The following is a 17,089-nucleotide window of genomic DNA, read 5'->3' on the forward strand; positions in this document are numbered from 1 at the left end:
GTCGGTTGGTACATCCGAGCCTCCGAATGACTTACAGCTGTCAGTTCCTAAAAAGGCACCTCTGAGACCGCGCTTTGGCATCATCCACGGGGCCCCAAACCTGTATAAATATTTGAACAAACATTCCATACACGTTTTCCCTAAACTTACACATTTTTACTCAACTTTCAGGGCTGGAGAAAGCGAAAAAAAAAAGTCTTCCTTCACCTTTATGGATCACAAGTGAACAATAGCGTCTTTCTAGAGCACAAGGCTTCTAACAGGCAAGTGCAATGTTTATGGTTTTATGTTTTTTAATATTATAATCAACCCACAAAAAAGGGGGGGAGAGAAGGAACAAAAAATAAAGAGGAAAGAAAGAAAGAAAGGGGATGGGAGGAGAGGCGATAGGCTGACTTGAGCTTGCCAAATTCAGAGCAGCAGAGGAAAGGAGGGCCTCTGGGAATTGATCCCAAATGAAACTAAATCATTTGCATATGCCGAAGCAAATGCCACCCGAGCATACATCTATTCTCAAGAATCAACTTTAATAATTCAGAGCACCTATTTCCTTACAACTCAATGCGGTAACCAAGCACATGCAGTATTAATATACAACTGCGGGGATTGCGGTGTCGGTTCGGAAGAGCACAGCCTTGGCTGAGGCTGGAAAGTTTCCCCCACGCTGTAAAATAAACACACACACATCCACACGCACACATATAGCGAAGGCCCAGAGGTTTGTCTAACTCACTCGCTCTGAATTTATTCAGAAGGTCCCCAGAGGTTTGTGTAAACAGTACTTGAATTATAATCACACATTTCATTCAAATTTCATGCTTTGAGGATTTTTTCCTCATTAGAACAGTTAGTTGTCAATCTGACAGGATCACATTTGTAACCTTTAAACCACCCTCAGTGTTTCATACAGAAGGCCAAGGTACCCACCTACCAAAGGACAGCGTGCAAAAAACCACGGCTTAGAAAAGAGACTAGGATTTACAGGGAGATAAGTTGGGTTTTATTTGGGGTCGATGTTCCTTTGTTGCTTCTCATAAAGACCCCTTATTTAGAAGCCTGTTTCTGGATCCTACCTAACTTTTCAAAGGTGGACTGCTAGAAAGATTTCTTAACTATTTTGATATACAACCATTCTGTTTCACCTACATCACATGGCTTTTCCTGCACATTTGCTAACATATATATGCCTTTTTATTAATTCTGTAAGTATAAATGATATTTTCATACTTTCAGAAGCCACAACTAACATTATTAAAATTGACGCTCTCGTTGCTTTTAAATATACTGTTAAACATGTACATATTTTTAATCTGTAAGGTGAAAGAGATTTTTAAACCCTGACAAATCAGCACACGGGCTCAAAACAATTAAAATGGGACTAGAGCACTAAGCTTCCTGGCTTCGTTAACTAATGAAAAAGGGTCTGAAATTTCAAAAGTACAAATTTGCAGTGATTAATAAAGATACTTGCTGAAAAGGTGACCTATGCATTATAACCAGTGAGACACCATGTATTATCCTCCAGTGATGTTATAGTTTTGGCCAGCTGACCTCAGAATATTATTTCAATCAGAACTCAAGTTAGTGGCTTGTCAACTGAGACACTTCTGGGAACTCAAGACTTTGAAGTTTTCCTAAGTGACAGAAGTATAACCTATGATAAATTTTTAGTGTGCTGCGTGGGGCGTTAGCACAGATGTATAGAAACAGCTGAAGCTGTATGCATAAATCCATGTGTTTCATAATAATTTTATAAGAAGTCTTTAATTGTAACAACCAGTTTTTAAGGCACCTGACCTGGTCAGTTGTTTCTTTCATCAGGATAAAATTGGGTGCTACCTAACTAGCAGTAGCTAGATAGAGTCCCTTTTTATCACCAAAAGGACGGGGAATGGAGGTCAGCCACTCCAAACAGTAAGTCACCAAGCTCTCGGATGGTTGGCTGCAAACAGTCCTACCCCAGAGGACACCAGGGGTAGGCAGTGTGCCCAAGTGTTTTCTCTGCCACTTTTGGGAAAAAAATTCTTACCGGTAAAATTATTGCTTAGAATATTGATCACCTAAAGTACATCCATATTATTCTTAACTTCTCTAAAGTTTACCGTTCTTTTGTGATTTTCCAAAAACTCCTTGACAGACATATTTGGGATGAAGGGGAACTGGGGACACATACGTAGAGCTGTCACAGAAATTTTGAGGATACCTCACCAGAACTTGCCATGCATGTGTGCGGTTTCACCTACATAGCAGACCTGCAGTAAAAACTTGCTGAATGAATGAATAAATGACTGCATCAAAAAACAAGTAAATATTCTAAACCACTTGAGTGCAGAGTCTGGGATTTCTGTATTCATTCAGTTTCCAAACAACGATTTATCCATTCCCAACTTCGCCTTGAGCCCCATTGCGGCATGTGCTCTTAGTAAAATGTAAAAATAGGACTAAAGGCTGTAGGGACAGTCATACATGTATTAAAGAATCAATCAGAAAACAAACTATTATGAAGAGGCTAAGGAACTGAACTATTCACTCCCAATCACAGATCTCATTAAATTCTGCCTTTTTTTCTGAATAATGACTGCAACATTACACCGTTACTGCAAAGTTCAAATAAACCAAAACACACACATACATGTACCCTGCAGACTGCCTGGAATCAGGCAGGTACTTAACAGATGACATGAATGAATGAATGAATGATGAATGTATGAACAAAATGTCATTTTCCCCCCAAAATATAACTTGTTAGAACTTGTATAACTCCATGTTTCTAAGTCATTGAACACTCATTTTTTTCCATATACTTGCTTGCTTCTACAATGCTATTCTTTTTTGCCTAGTACAGCTGAATTAGCTAAACATAATATCCCAAGGATAATAGAGATATTCATCAACATACAGGATTACATAATACCACGGGAACAAGCAAACCTATAAAGAAAATGACCACCTTTAGGTAAATATCTACCCCATCAAAAAACTGATAAGACAACTAACACATCTATGTGCAGTGCTCGCTCACTCAGTCATGTCTGACTCTGCGACTCCAAGGACTGTAGCCTGCTAGGCTCCTCTGTCTATGGGATTCTCCAGGCAAGAATACCAGAGTGGGTTGCTATGCCCTTCTCCAGGGAATCTTCCCAACCCAGGGACTGAACTTGTATCTCTTACATCTCTTGCATTGGCAGGTGGTTCTTCACCACTAGCTCCACCTGGGAAGACCCTTCAACATGTCATCATTATAAAAATATTATAACTTATTTTATTTTGGAAAATTTTTTATACTGGAGTGGGTTGCCATGCCCTCCTCCAGGGGATTTTCCCAACCCAGGGATTGAAGCCAGGTCTCCTGCATTGTAGGCGGATTCTTTACCGTCTGAGCCATCAAGGAAGCCCAATACATGTATACTGATAAACAATTTAAATAGCATCCAAGTACCTACTCTGCACTAGTTTCATCTTTATGACTAGTTCCCTGTGACAGGTATCACACCATTCCTACTTTAAAGACAGAATTAAGGCACAGTCTGGGATGACATTTCATAGATCATAAAGCTATAAAATCCCCAGGACTTAAACTTGAGGGCCAGACACGTCTGTATAAGAATCACTGCCTTGCTCCCCTGCAGCAGTGTGGCAGGGGCCAGGTCATATCACGAGTCTGAGTTTTAGTTTCTTCCTCTTAACACAGAGCTTCTTTTGAGGCATAAATGAGGGACACCTCGCTCAGTGTATCGGGGCCTGTTATAAATGAGAGTGGATTCCCTTGTTCTTCGTCTACTCTTTCCTCTGTGCTAGAGTTCCTTAAAGAGCAGTGAGCAAACAGCCTCCACCCAAAACAGGCAGTCTCAGAAGTCAACTAATACGGACAAAAAAATTTTAAAAATATAGGACCATGCTAAACTCTTTACTACTAAGCAATCAAATCACATTACTGGTGTGAGAAGCATGTGTGCACAGTTAGGTACTTAAAAAACATATTTTCTGTTGATGAAATCAGTATCAGAATCTATGTTCTCATAATTAAACATAAATGAATGATAAATTTTGCCAAGTCAGTATCTGGGCTGTACCTATTCACTGAAGACAGGAGGTATTACTGAATTTAAGTTATTCAGAAGCTAAACAACTGGACTTTTTTTGGTCTCCAGTAGGAGTCACTATAAACAAGACATTTAATTCATAAGTTAATGTTAGTGTTGAGTTAGTAAATAGATATACATGGATTGTTATAAAACTTTTTAATAAATGCTGATAGCTTATACCTAAAAAAGGGTGGGTGTTTAAAAACCAACTTAAACTGCAGTGACAAAAATCCACTTCATCAAAGATGTAATTATCCAAAGGAGGATGCAGACACACATGTACACACACGGACACGCAGAGTAAGAAGAAGGTTTTCTGATGACCGTAAGGCGAGACAGCCTTGCAGGGAACACCAACAAACTGCCTGTGTGGACATTTCTCTACTTCATTGTATTGACATCTTTAGAATGTAAAATAACCATGTCTGCTAATAAGTGAGGGAGCTTGACTACTTTAAAAAAACTATTTCCCTCATTTGGAATTCCAATTATCTCAAACTTTTTTTTTTTTGGCCAAATACACATTTATCTGGAGAAAATACTTATCTCACATAAATATACTTGTCACATAATTATAAAAATATTTCTTGGAAGTCTGTATTGCATGAAGAACTGAGATAAAGCACAAATCATGTCGGTCGACTCTGGGGCCAAAACTTATTCTCTTAGCACCACTTAAGGACTATTACAGGTACAATAGTTTTAACTATTTGTATAGTTTAAAGGTAGCCAGGTTTAGTTTGGAGGAGAGTTTTATCACAGAAGATTCTCAAAGTAACACAGACTGCGAAAACGAAAGCCTATCTGTGGCTTCATCAGAGTCTTCCTATTGTTATCTTAAACTGGCTACTTTTATATGGCTTGGGTTCATAAGCAGACATCCAAATGGTTTACCACATGATCAAGTATTTACTCTTTTCCTGGCCGGTCAGATAGCTTGTAGGCATATTGACAGCTAAACCACGTGGACTAATTTGTCTTTTGTTCCATAAATATTCATCTTCCACCTTTCTGTGGCAGTATTTCTCTTCAGAAGAAAGAGGAGGTTTCTCACTTTGCTTTAGATGTATTATAAAAACTCACAGACATATATTGTTTTGGTGACATGCAGTAGTATGCAAAATAAATGCAAAACACTTTCTAACATTCTTGCATGCCGTTAGATCTGGTTAGACTCATTTTCCCACTTTTTCACATTTTTCTCATTTCTATGGTAAAGAATACAATGAGTATGTCATTACCCATATGAACATGACATCTCAACAAGCCAGAGATATAAAACAGCACTACCCTTCAGACTGGGAAGCAAGTGTCTAATGTCATGTATGGTACAGTAGGGTGAAATCTACTCAGTGGCGACACCAGAATATGTAGATTCTCATGTTGAACTGCATTTGGAACTGCAACACTAGAGTCTAACTGAAGTTCACTTCTTCCTTCCTCAATTTCATGCAAAGATCTGTCATTGCAAAAGTCATACGTTGATCTACTACTAAAACCTCTCAAATACTAAATGAAATTAGAAAACAATAGTGCAATTGACACTTTTGATGACTAAAGGAGATCTTTTAGTTAAGGAGAAAAGACTTCATTGGGTTTCTTATTTTTTCCTCAGGACATCAGTCTCTCCCCTCTGGGATAAGTGGAATTTTTTCTTTGGGGAAAAAATTCCTTTATCCTAACCCAGTATGATCCATAGCCAGTCTCCAAGTTTGATACAAAAACAAACCATTTCTATTTTGGTACAATGAGGAAGCATCACAGTGGACAATATAAAAACAGAGATGGAGGAAGCTGACTCAGATTGCTGCACTTCCTAGATGAGAAAGCGAGCGGGCTCACCACAATCACCTGAGTCAAGTGAAATAAGACGACAACTGTTTTTTCCGTCAAGTTGATGCACGTGTAAAAATGAATTCCCAAAAAGTTAAAGGGGAAATCCTGGGCATGTTTATTTGCCTGGATGAAGGATTCCATTTGAGAAATTTCTGACAAAATGGATTGATGAAGCAGACTAGAATCTCGGCACAGGATGTACACAATTTTTTAAAACATTGTGAATAAATACTGGGCTTCCCAAAGCGTTGCTCAATGATTAGAAGGAAATGTGATATCACAATGGAAATCATTTTCATTCTAAACAGAATAATTGTCTGGGGTTTGTTAATAAGCTCCTTTGGAGGTGGGAATTCTAACAACTTCCTGAAGTTTCCAACTGTTGACTACCTTTGCTTGATATCACTGATCACAGAAGAAAGAACTGCTGAGCAGAGAACAATTTTCAAATACTCTAATGGCTATTTCTGATAAGCACTCAGTAATCAAAGAGTAGGTAAAAAGAATGAAAAAAAAAAGGTTTTAAAAATGGAGGCAAATGACCATGTAAGAGTAGCATTCAATACATATCTGTTATTGAAATGACTATTTCAAATTACTGTTTTATAAAGTTTCTGCCTAAAAATATTCTTTTGAGTAACTGGGAATGAGCCCCTTGGAGCAAGAATTAATGGCATTTCAAGGCGAACGAGCAGTAGATTTTCTCTTAAGGCTGATCCTTAGCCTAAAGCCAGAGCTGATCACTGGTCCATTCTTGACCTAAATGTTGGGTTCTTTAACTCAAAATGACCTTGAATTCTAACTACTTAGTTTCAAAAACAAATGATCTCTTGCCTGTTAATCATACGCACTTAAACATCCACCCCACACATAAACACAGAAATGACCATGAAGAGTCATGTGAGATAAGTTTTGTACCATCATGCACTGAGACAAGTCCTTATAGCAAATTCCATGAGTAACCCCAAAAGAAATGGTTTTAAAAGGGATAAGGTGCAATAAAGGAAAATTCTGAGCTTCTAAGTAAATCGGAAATTCATAAGCTTTCACTGAACACAAACAGCATTAAAATTAGAACTGTTTGGCAAAAATCTGACACTGATACATTTTGGTTTCTAACATGCTGCTGCTGCTGCTAAGTCGCTTCAGTGGTGTCTGACTCTATGCGACCCCATAGACGGCAGCGCACCAGGCTCCCCGTCCCTGGGATTCTCCAGGCAAGAACACTGGAGTGGGTTGCCATTTCCTTCTCCAATGCGTGAAAGCGAAAAGTGAAAGTGAAGTCGCTCAGTCGTGTCTGACTCTTAGCGACCCCATGGACTGCAGCCCACCAGGCTCCTCTGTCCATGGGATTTTCCAGGCAAGAGTACTGGAGTGGGGCGCCATTGCCTTCTCCGTTCTAACATGAGGCCAACCAAATCAGGTATAGGTGAGGAGTGCCCCAAAGTTATACAGCAGTGATGATCGTATTTCCATTCATTTACAGCTGGGCAAAAACTGGCCTAAAAGGACATCTTCCTAGTCATGGCCAGCAGTAGTAGTAAATACTGCCAAATTGCCGAATCACGGTCCTCACAAACCAGAGGCATGAAAGTCCCCTCCATGTCTTTCACGTGTCTCCCAAAATGTCAGTCAGTTTTCTGCCTTCTTTGAAAGTGATTACCAAATGCATTTTGAGAATAAAACTACTTAAAATTTGCTTAATGCAAGTCAAAATCTTAAACAGGTCAACTTTCCCATCCTTACCTCCGGCCACTGATTGCCTCTTCTGCAGCGTGTAACATGTTCTCTAATACCTGCAAGCCATGTGTTTTTTGAGTTTTCTTTTTTAGGCCTTATATGTTTTGTGAGTGTATATGTGTGTGTGTGCTTAATTATGTCTGACTCTTGTGACCCCATGGGCTGTAGCCCACCAGCCTCCTCTGTGGGATTCCCCAGGTAAGAATACTGGAGTGGGTTGTCATTTCTTTTTCCAGGGGATCTTCCTGTCCTAGGGGTCAAATTTGCATTGCAGGTGGATTCTTTACTAACTGAGCCACCATAAATATGTGTTTTGTTTTTTTTTTAACAAATGGCAAATATTATTCAGCTTTGAAGGGTAAAGGCAGGTTCTCAGCAACGTAAATCAAGCCGGTGGTCAAGACAGATTTAGAATTCAGGTCTTCTATCATTCCACTTCTTATAATGTGCCATGCTTTGCCACTCATTAAAAAGCCCCTGTTCTCCCTTAACCTAGAATGTCCTTCCCTCTTTCTGATTGTGATAATCTTACCTATATATGAAGATAATTATTGTGAAACCTTTCTTTTAAAATTTAATTAAGCCACATTTTTATGGAGTCTAAGCACCGACCTACTCGACCACCTACATCAGTGCTAGTCTGTACGTCTGTGTGGTATGCCAGGAGCAGGAAATAGAATGAGAGCCCAAGGCTTGTCCACTTTGTGCATGGCCTGTGTCCTTCCAACTTGCTATGTTGACCAACTTATACTTTCCTCAATAAAAATAAGTACACTTAAAAAAATAAAAATTATTTGGCCCATAAGGCTTTCTCAGAGTTAAACATTTCTGTATTGAGTCATTCTTAGTATCATTACTAAATAAATGACAGTATTTTATGATAAATGATTTTGAACATAAAAAAGTTTAAAAAAATTTTAATTGTATTTTTGATTTTTTTAATGACTTCCAGATTTTTGTTTCTCCAAACAGGTATGTGGGGATGAGACCGCCATCCCCACTGCCTGTCATCCTGTCCTTATTAAAATAATGTGGAGGTCAAAAACCAAGGTTTTACTTTAAGTTCTGGCTTTATCTAAATCTCAGTTTCTTTAGAAGTAAATATGTTTCAAATAAATAAAGTGTTAAATTGTGATCATGACAATTTTTCCCCCAACTTAAAAATTCTGGGATTTATATTTTTATGATAATGAGATATCTCTGAATAATCAAGCCCTGAAGATACAGAGCTCGTCAAAAGTTGTTTCTGCAGTTGAACAAGCAAGAGCGCAACAACAAGGAAGAGATACACGGAGGATGTCAGAAACTCAACCGCACCTGTCACCGTTGTCTCCATCTGCCAGAGCTGTAACTCTCAGTCCTCCAGAATCAAGCTCTGTGGTCACTTCCAGGTAAGGACCATTCTAGAATGTATGGCTCTCCAGCAAAGTTTAATGTCATGAATTGTAGCTAAATAAATCATGCACCTACTTATTGCCCCCCAATACTGTAGATTTTTAAAGAGTAGAGATTATGACTTAAATGTCTTTGCCCTCCCCTATAACAGTGTTATCTGTACATAATAGGAGCACAAATCCATCTTTGCTCATTGAGTGAATGAGGACCAGAAAGAGATGTATTTCCTTCCTTCCACAGTGACAGAAACGATCAAGTCCAGGGTTGCCAGAGAAACACGTTACAGCCGCTGTAACTTCACTTTGAGAATACATCAAGTCTTCATGAAGTGGAAAAATGAGGGTATGATTAGACAAAAACGTTCATACAGAGCTACACCTACATTATACTGATAAAACACACGCACACACATGTAACCATGATGAACTGTTTCCCCAGTTTTCAAACGTTTTAATGACTGTGTTTTATTTCATGAGCCTGGCCTTTCCTTCACCTGGATTATAAACTGCTGAAGATTAGGGATGGACAAAGTTTTATTTGCTGGGTTGGCAGAGAGCATATTCACTTACACACACACTTCACAGAAGGGGGCTTGGAGGATCTAATTTGTCTTCCTTTCTCTTGTGTAGTGTGGCTATTTTCTCAGTGGAATAATTAATTGTGCCAACAATATGCCAAAGATATAAAAATGGATCCATGCATTGTCACTTCTTAGAGGTGATACTGTTACGCCCCCTCGGAGGTGCGATGCAGTCTCCTGTTTGTTTCATGTACTTGGTTTTTCTTGGCAAGTCCTCCTTAACTTATCTAACCTATATTCTACTTTAAAATGTCCTTTTATAAACATTTTCTTAGAGGGACGACATATCCTCTGAAGGCTAGACATTATTTCCTAAGGACGTGGAGGCAAACAAAGAAGCAGGTGCTTTCCATGTCATTTCCACATATTTAACTTTTTTTGTTGTCCTTTCCAACACATTCCATTTAACCAGATTTTAGACGACCAAAAAAAAAAAAAAAAACCTTCAAAGATGTTATTTTGTTATATTGTTAAAAATATGCTGATAAAGAAACTTGCCAACAGTTACAGTAAGTCTCAGAGTTGATTTCATCTTTCTACTATATATTGCCTTGTTACCAGGGCCTGTGTGATTACATCGATTGTTGAACTTTTAAGAGCCATAGTCTCTGTGTCTGTTAGTCCACAAGGTGAATCAGTGGTACTAGGCTCCTATGAAGCATCATGAAATGAACTCTTGCTTGGAAAACGACTTGTGGCCACTTGTCTACTTGCATAAACCTTCACACTAGCAGGAACTCTGGTGCACACTGCACTTTCCAGGAAGCCTGGCACTTAGTAGGTGTGCAGTAAACATCCGCTTAGTTTTTGAATTTGATACTTGAACAGATTCAAAGCTAAGTGGGTACACGATGATACAGAGTCATCAATCATTCCCCACACCTTCTGGCTGATGTCAGATGGGGAGTTACAGACCCCTCTTGACAATATGATAGAAATTATATTCTCTGTCTCCAGTTACATCTTTGAAGACTGGAATTCTGTTGATTAGAATCTTAAGAGAAAGGCACTAACATTTTGTAAAGACTGGTTTAAAATATACTTGAGATCTGGATACACATAAGTCATATCTTTTATGAAATAAGCTTATTTACATCTGATCTACCTAAAACTTTACTAAGTATATTCAGACAGTTAATTAATACACTTTTGATGTTCTTACTAAGATGAAAGTTTTTAGAAAGCATCTTAAAAAATACGTTATCACCTTACTTGTTTATACCTTTTAAAAAAAGTTTCGTAACTTAGTGATATCATCACAGACAGCTGGTAGCAATGCAACAGTTAATCTGTCGGGGTCTCCTTTTAAATTGCCAATTTTCAGATGTTTGGAAGGAAAATACTAGAATCTTAAATTTGCTACGCAGAGTTGTCTGCAGAGATGTAAATTTCATTTATCTCCCTCTTTATATACTTTTATTTCTGAAAAATTTTTTAAAGGCTAAGTCATTTTCAACCATACACTGCAGGAAATAGACCACTTTAATACTCAAGATGTTTTATCTTTATTATCTATGGCTTTTGCTGAAAAAAAAAACAAACCCCAAAAAACACCTCCACTCACCTCCACATATCCTAATATACCTTAATTTCTTTGAATCAAATGCAGGTGCTTCATTTTAAGTGGTGGTCCAATGACTGACATTTAAAACCCAAAAATCTTTGTAAGTGGCTGCAGTGCTTAATGTTGTTGGCATTCACGGCACTTGTGCCATGGGAGCAAACTGGGGCCATGCCATCCTACTGTGCAATACGTTTAATCCAAACTCTGTAATCGTCACTGTGATTATCCATTTTGTCGTCCTGAAGGCTGCAAGTTCCCAGGAAAGTTGGGATAGTGACTGCGCTTTGCTTTCCAGCGAAGACTGTTTCTGTGCTCTGTTGTTGAGTTGGGAGCACAGCTGTGCAAAGGAGTTTCAATGTACCAAAGGGTGGTCGGAGAATAATCAGCTCAAAACTTCACCTGATGAGTTCACAAGCCACAGACTACACAAAAAGTCTATGAAGTCCTCGAGCACCACGATCACTTACATGACTTTTAAACTGGATCTGCATCGAGCAGTAGTGATCGATGTTGACCTCAAAGATACTTTTTTGCCCTGATTTTACCCAATCTACATAGCCACGGACAAGGACTGAGCATACTTTCATTTTCCAGCAGTAACTAGCATGTTATTTGTGTTTCACAAGTGAAATGGTCAATGTAGGGACAGATCTTCAACTGCTCATTCAAATCAAACCATAATATTAAGAGCATTATCTTAAAAAAAAATAACGGCTTGATTTAGTAAAAACATTCTTAATAATAAAAACAATAAAACATCCTAAATCATACTCCACATACTTTAAACAGCCTGAAATAACTTTTATTAATAGTGTGTAAATCTTGTATTCATAATTGAGTCTTCATAGTAAATGGACTATTTAGGTATATTCTGATGAATTATCACAGGAGAAAGGTATCTGTCATTATTTCTAATCAAAATCTCCAAATACATATTTCCAAGATAAATCAAAATGGACCTTAATAAAAGGATTCAAAATCATGGGCTAAGACATCCAGCCTAGAGGAAAAAAAATCATTTCAGAAAAAAGGAAACAGTGTAAAAGCTCTTGGCTGCTTAAAATGAGTTTTAAATGAATGAAGGGGGTAGTGCCTGCACCCTTTTAAAAGTGGAAGTGCATACTTCAAAATAATAATTCAGAATTAATTAATGTAACTCTTACTAGTAACTTGACTTATCAAGTTGAATTCATAAATTATGACCTGGCTAACTCAGAATTAAAATGATTAACTGTTCAAAATAAACCACTGCCTGTTCTAGAAAACATCTTAAATCTTACCCTAGAGAAAAATTATTACTTCGTAACACCTTTCTTCAGGGGCAAAGAGGCACTCAGTTTCCATTGTCAAAAATATTCATTTAAATGGGTAATAGCCAAATATATACTGATGAATTATTCAGATCTTCTCAAACGTCGGGGTAAAAGGAAGATTTAGCAAACTGGTACTATATTTTCAGTTTAATTATAAAATAGATTCTTAGGAATTAAAAATAATGTCTTAGCAGCAGACTGAGGCCCAGATTTGGCCACTAAAGGCTGTGTGATGCTCTTGCTGCAAGACAAGAACAGGACAAACACAGCCTAGCGGAGTGTGCGGCCACAATGGTGGGACTTCCACCCAGGAAACCTGTCCTTAATGTATCCCGTCGTGTGCAGATTTGGCAAGAATCTCCAAACATCATTTACATACCATATGCCCTGAATTACCTAGGCACAATGGCTGTGGATAAATATGATGTTTCAGGTCTGTTTGCTTCCTTTTATAAGTTTTGCAGCTTTCATTTCATTTTTCTCTTTACTAAACAATTGAATGCAATCTTGTGTGCTGCATTTGAGTGTTTTGCTAAATCAATAAATAGTTCATTGTGCTTTGTGATTAGAAAAAAATGATCTGAGGTAGGCAACCAGGAGGTATTTATTCCTCCTAAGCAAAAATCAAATAAAGGAAATGAGCTCTTTATGCTTTGCACTCATTTTAACCCTCGTCTCCTTACCAGGCATAGAAATTCGAGGTATTCAACAATTAAATAGATAGAAATCAAACATTATGACTTCTGTGGAATGTATAAAATTGGTCAGCAAGTTTTCATGTTTAAAAGGGATCCCTGAAAACAGATTCTTGGTAATTCCTGTATCTGTTCACCTTATAATTAAAAGGCATTATTACTGCTTGTGCCTTAGTTTACCTCACTCCCAAGAATGGTATTATCACAAACTCAGTAATATATGTCCAGATTCTCACACTAAATTTAAAGTCAGGTTGATAAAAATGTATACTTAAACCAAAAAGATCAATAGCCTAAAAAAGGCTTGGAGCAGAACTACGTACATATTTTTTGTTGTATACTATAAATTTGACTGTATAAACTTCCAATTAAAAATGACATTCACACCATCATTTTTGATAGAATTTTGCACAGTAGGAATACTCATTAATGCAGGGTAATACAGTGTGATAAGCAGCTTAGACATCAAAATAGCAAAAAAAAAAAAAAAAGACAGTTGGTCTACTCTTTACATGAGTAAAATGAAACTTAAAAAATTAGATACCTGAGGAATTAATTTAAAAGACCACTTATTGGCATATGTGTTTTTTTTAACTATGTCAAATCAAGAGCATCCATTGTCTAGTCAGTTTCTACTAAAGAGGTCTCACAAAAACACAAACTCATCCCATATTTGATGATAAAACATTAAATGCATTACAATATTCAAAATGAAATAAAATGTAACAAATAATTTTACTCATCCTACAAGTAGAGAGTGTGTATCTATATACATTTATATACTTATATATATATATTTTTTATACTTATATATATTTAAATCATTTAATATGAGAATTTCTGAAATATCTGGATTCTTTTCAGCTTTGGTAAAAGAGGGGCAGAAGCCCATTAGCTACAAAGTGTGGGCACCTGGGTAATTTCTTGATCTTACACTGGAAAATACAAAGTGGTTATATAATTCTCAGTAAAGGGCAAAGGAGCGTGCATATACTAGAAGAGAAACAGGTAAAAGACAATCCAGTTATTTCAGGATCCTACAAAATAATCTGCTTTCTTCGGGGGGCAAGGAAAGAAAAGCTACCCCTTGAAGAGCAGCAACGAAAGGGTTAACAGACATATGCTGTATAATTAGGAGATGCATTAATGATTATGAATAGTAAATGATTTGGTGCAAAGAAAAAAAAATTTTAGTCAAAGGGACATGTACCTATCTTACATGTTTATTAGTAACTGTATATAACTAGAGAATTCTGCTATTAAGAATCTTGCATTATTGGTGTAAATACTTCCAAGGGTACATCAAATTGTAATCTTTCATACGACATCCATCAAACCAGGCTGGAGATTTTGACAAACATTAAACACAGTAAGGAGGCAATTATGTATGCATGATTTAATCTGCAACTAATTAATATGCAAATTTATTCATATGTTAGTTACTAAATTAAAAATGCAAAGAAGCCCTTATGGTGATTCTCGAAATTTTGCACAAACAGAACATTTAAAATGTAAGAAAAATGAAGTTTTTTAGAAACCTATAACACACTTTTAGTGTCTCCAGAACCTGTTGCATTAAGAAGACTCAAAAAAATGCGTGTTTAAATACTGGATAATAATTTAAAAGGTGTGCTAATTTTATGTGAGAATGTGGGAACAGAAAGGTTAATCAGAATTCTCTCGAACTCTTAAGAGATACACTCTAATTACCAGACAAATGGTATTCTATTTCTAAGCTTCCGACCCTGCTTTTAGGGTTGTCAAAAGTTGGTCATCTTACTGATATCTAGTACAAATAGTTAGGGGAATAAATAGTATAAGAAAGCAACTAGATATACTGAAAATTCCAGGGTAACTCGGAGCCCATTTGGTGCTCACTAAACACACAATTCACTCCTCAAGATGGCAACTCGCTCTTTTCGCCTTTGGGGAACAGCTCTTTGCAAACAGAGAAATCGGAGGAAAATCTTGAGGGAGCCTAGAAATTCTCCCCAACTCTCTTCCGAAAGAATCCTTCAAAGAAAATAATGCCACTAACCCAAGAGCCACCAAAAAACATAAGGTAATTTCCTCTGAATTCAATCTGGCTATTTCAGCCCTGCATTTTCCAGACAGTCCAAAACTGATTCGAATCTCTGATGGGAGAAGAGGGATGTGGAGTCGTGTGATTTAAAAATATCTTTGGATGTCTGCATACCGGGGAATATCCATTCAACTGCCTATTTTATCCTTTGGCACCACAGCCTTCTGCGAGCATCTGATTTCCCGGTGATTTCCTAGTGATCAGCAGCGAGATTTTGTGTGGATCACCTCTGATCTGATTACCTTTCGCATCCGAAGTCCGACGGGCCATGTATGCAGCTCCGGGAGCTGGCACTGGGAACAGCTGTAGTGGCCTCAAGAAATCAACGCAAGTCAACTGTATAAGGAAGCACAATAGATGCGTCTACAGCTCTTCCTAGGGCACTGAACTCTCACCCACGTTAGGGGAAAAAAAAAATCGCCATCAGTCTCATCGCTGCCAAGTGACACACAAAAAGGAAGTTAACCATTGGCTGTTACTTTTATTCACAGTCTGACTCTGATCTCCCAGCTTCCCTCAGCCCCTTCTGATGCCAAGCGGGCTACAGCTTGCCCATTTCATTTCGACCACGGCAGCCAAAAAAAGCACTGCCCCACGGTGCAGCGACAAGCAGTCTGTTTTGATATTAGTACCCCAGTATGCGCTGGGAGAGAGTCAGATGTCCCCAAACTATGTGGCCTCCCCCGAGGGACCCAGTCCCGGCCTTCCCTGGCCGCAGAGATGCTGAGCCCGCCACAAAGCCTCCGCTTTGAAGGCACCGGGGCAGGAAACGCACCCTCCGCGGGACGCAGACAGAAATGGCGGGGAGGGAAGACTCCTGCCCTCCAATCCCACACTCGTGTCTAACTGGAAATATTAACAGCCGCTCCCCACTGCCTGCCAGCCAGCAGACGGGAGCGCAAACTGAATTACGTAAGGAAAGGAGTCCTTTTCTTATGTAACTGAATCTTCATAGGGGCTAGGAAGGAAACATCAGATTTTCTTATTTTTCTCTCATGAAAGAGGTTGATGTGGGGGTTCAGAAGAATGGTTATTTTTTTCCCCACTAATTCTCAGAGAGGGAGGAAAATGGTAATAAAATCCTCCCTTTTGGTCCTGCAGACACTCTGCTCTCTCTGCTAAATGTACAGACTCTGAGTCTAACCTGGTTTAACCCGGAATGCACCTGGGATTTCTCATTCTCTCCAGCCTCAATACATCATGCTTTTTAAGGTCTGCAGTGAGGCAGCCTCAGGTTGAGGGGCTTCATTCCTGGGTATTTCAGGAATCTGAGAGGAACCCGAGGCATTTTTAATTTGTACAGGTGACTCAATTTTGGTTGTGACCAGAACTGAACATAAAGCTTTTAAAAAAGCCTCAATGTACACATTTATGCATTCATTACACAGTGTTAAATCTAATTTGTTCTTTTTACTGTCACAGGAAGCACATGTTTAAAGCAATCTGTTTCCTCATGTGAATGCTTTCCTGTCTGTTTAAAAAAAAATTGCGACACACTTTACCCTGAGTAACCAAGAGGTGATCATAAATATCCCTAAATAGCATTAAACAGATATGAAAGACATTAACACTTTCAGAATGCCAAAGTAGTATTAAAAAAAAAAAATTCTAACAGATGCTCCTAGGTCAAAAAGTGAAATGTGTGTTTCCTGAAAAAACACTCTCATCAGAATCATAAATGAACTGTGAGAAGAGGAGTGAGGTGTTGCTGAACAAACCAGGATCCTTTTGGTGAGGAACTCAGCAACCCATTGCCAAAGTGCACTTGCCATAAAAAGCCCAAACTGAGGTGGAAGTT

The 17,089-nt window shown here is 38.2% G+C and overlaps 1 protein-coding gene and 1 long non-coding RNA gene across 18 annotated transcripts in view; one reads left to right on the forward strand and one right to left on the reverse strand.

Annotated features, from left to right (window-relative positions):
• The window catches only part of LOC138985377 (uncharacterized), a 12,407-nt gene extending 840 nt beyond the window's left edge, over nt 1-11,567 (forward strand). For 3 of the 4 annotated variants that reach the window (XR_011462439.1, XR_011462436.1, XR_011462437.1), the window contains exons 2-5: nt 172-263; nt 8,875-9,052; nt 9,297-9,398; nt 11,246-11,499. This is a non-coding gene — a long non-coding RNA (uncharacterized lncRNA). Of the gene's footprint in view, nt 1-171; nt 264-8,874; nt 9,053-9,296; nt 9,399-11,245 lie in introns of all 4 variants that reach the window. The other variant, XR_011462438.1, reaches the window with a different exon arrangement.
• Nucleotides 1-17,089, reverse strand: part of TCF4 (transcription factor 4) — a 385,563-nt gene that overhangs the window by 109,576 nt on the left and 258,898 nt on the right. The window contains exon 1 of one of the 14 annotated variants that reach the window (XM_070361624.1): nt 15,534-15,557. The exons of the other annotated variants lie outside the window; for them this stretch is intronic. Coding sequence (XP_070217725.1) covers nt 15,534-15,542 — 9 coding nt within the window. The 5' untranslated portion in view covers nt 15,543-15,557. Of the gene's footprint in view, nt 1-15,533; nt 15,558-17,089 lie in introns of those variants that run through there. 14 annotated transcript variants of the gene reach the window in all.

The sequence above is a fragment of the Bos mutus genome, chromosome 24 (genome assembly GCF_027580195.1).
Source record: "Bos mutus isolate GX-2022 chromosome 24, NWIPB_WYAK_1.1, whole genome shotgun sequence".
Classification (NCBI taxonomy): domain Eukaryota; kingdom Metazoa; phylum Chordata; class Mammalia; order Artiodactyla; family Bovidae; genus Bos; species Bos mutus.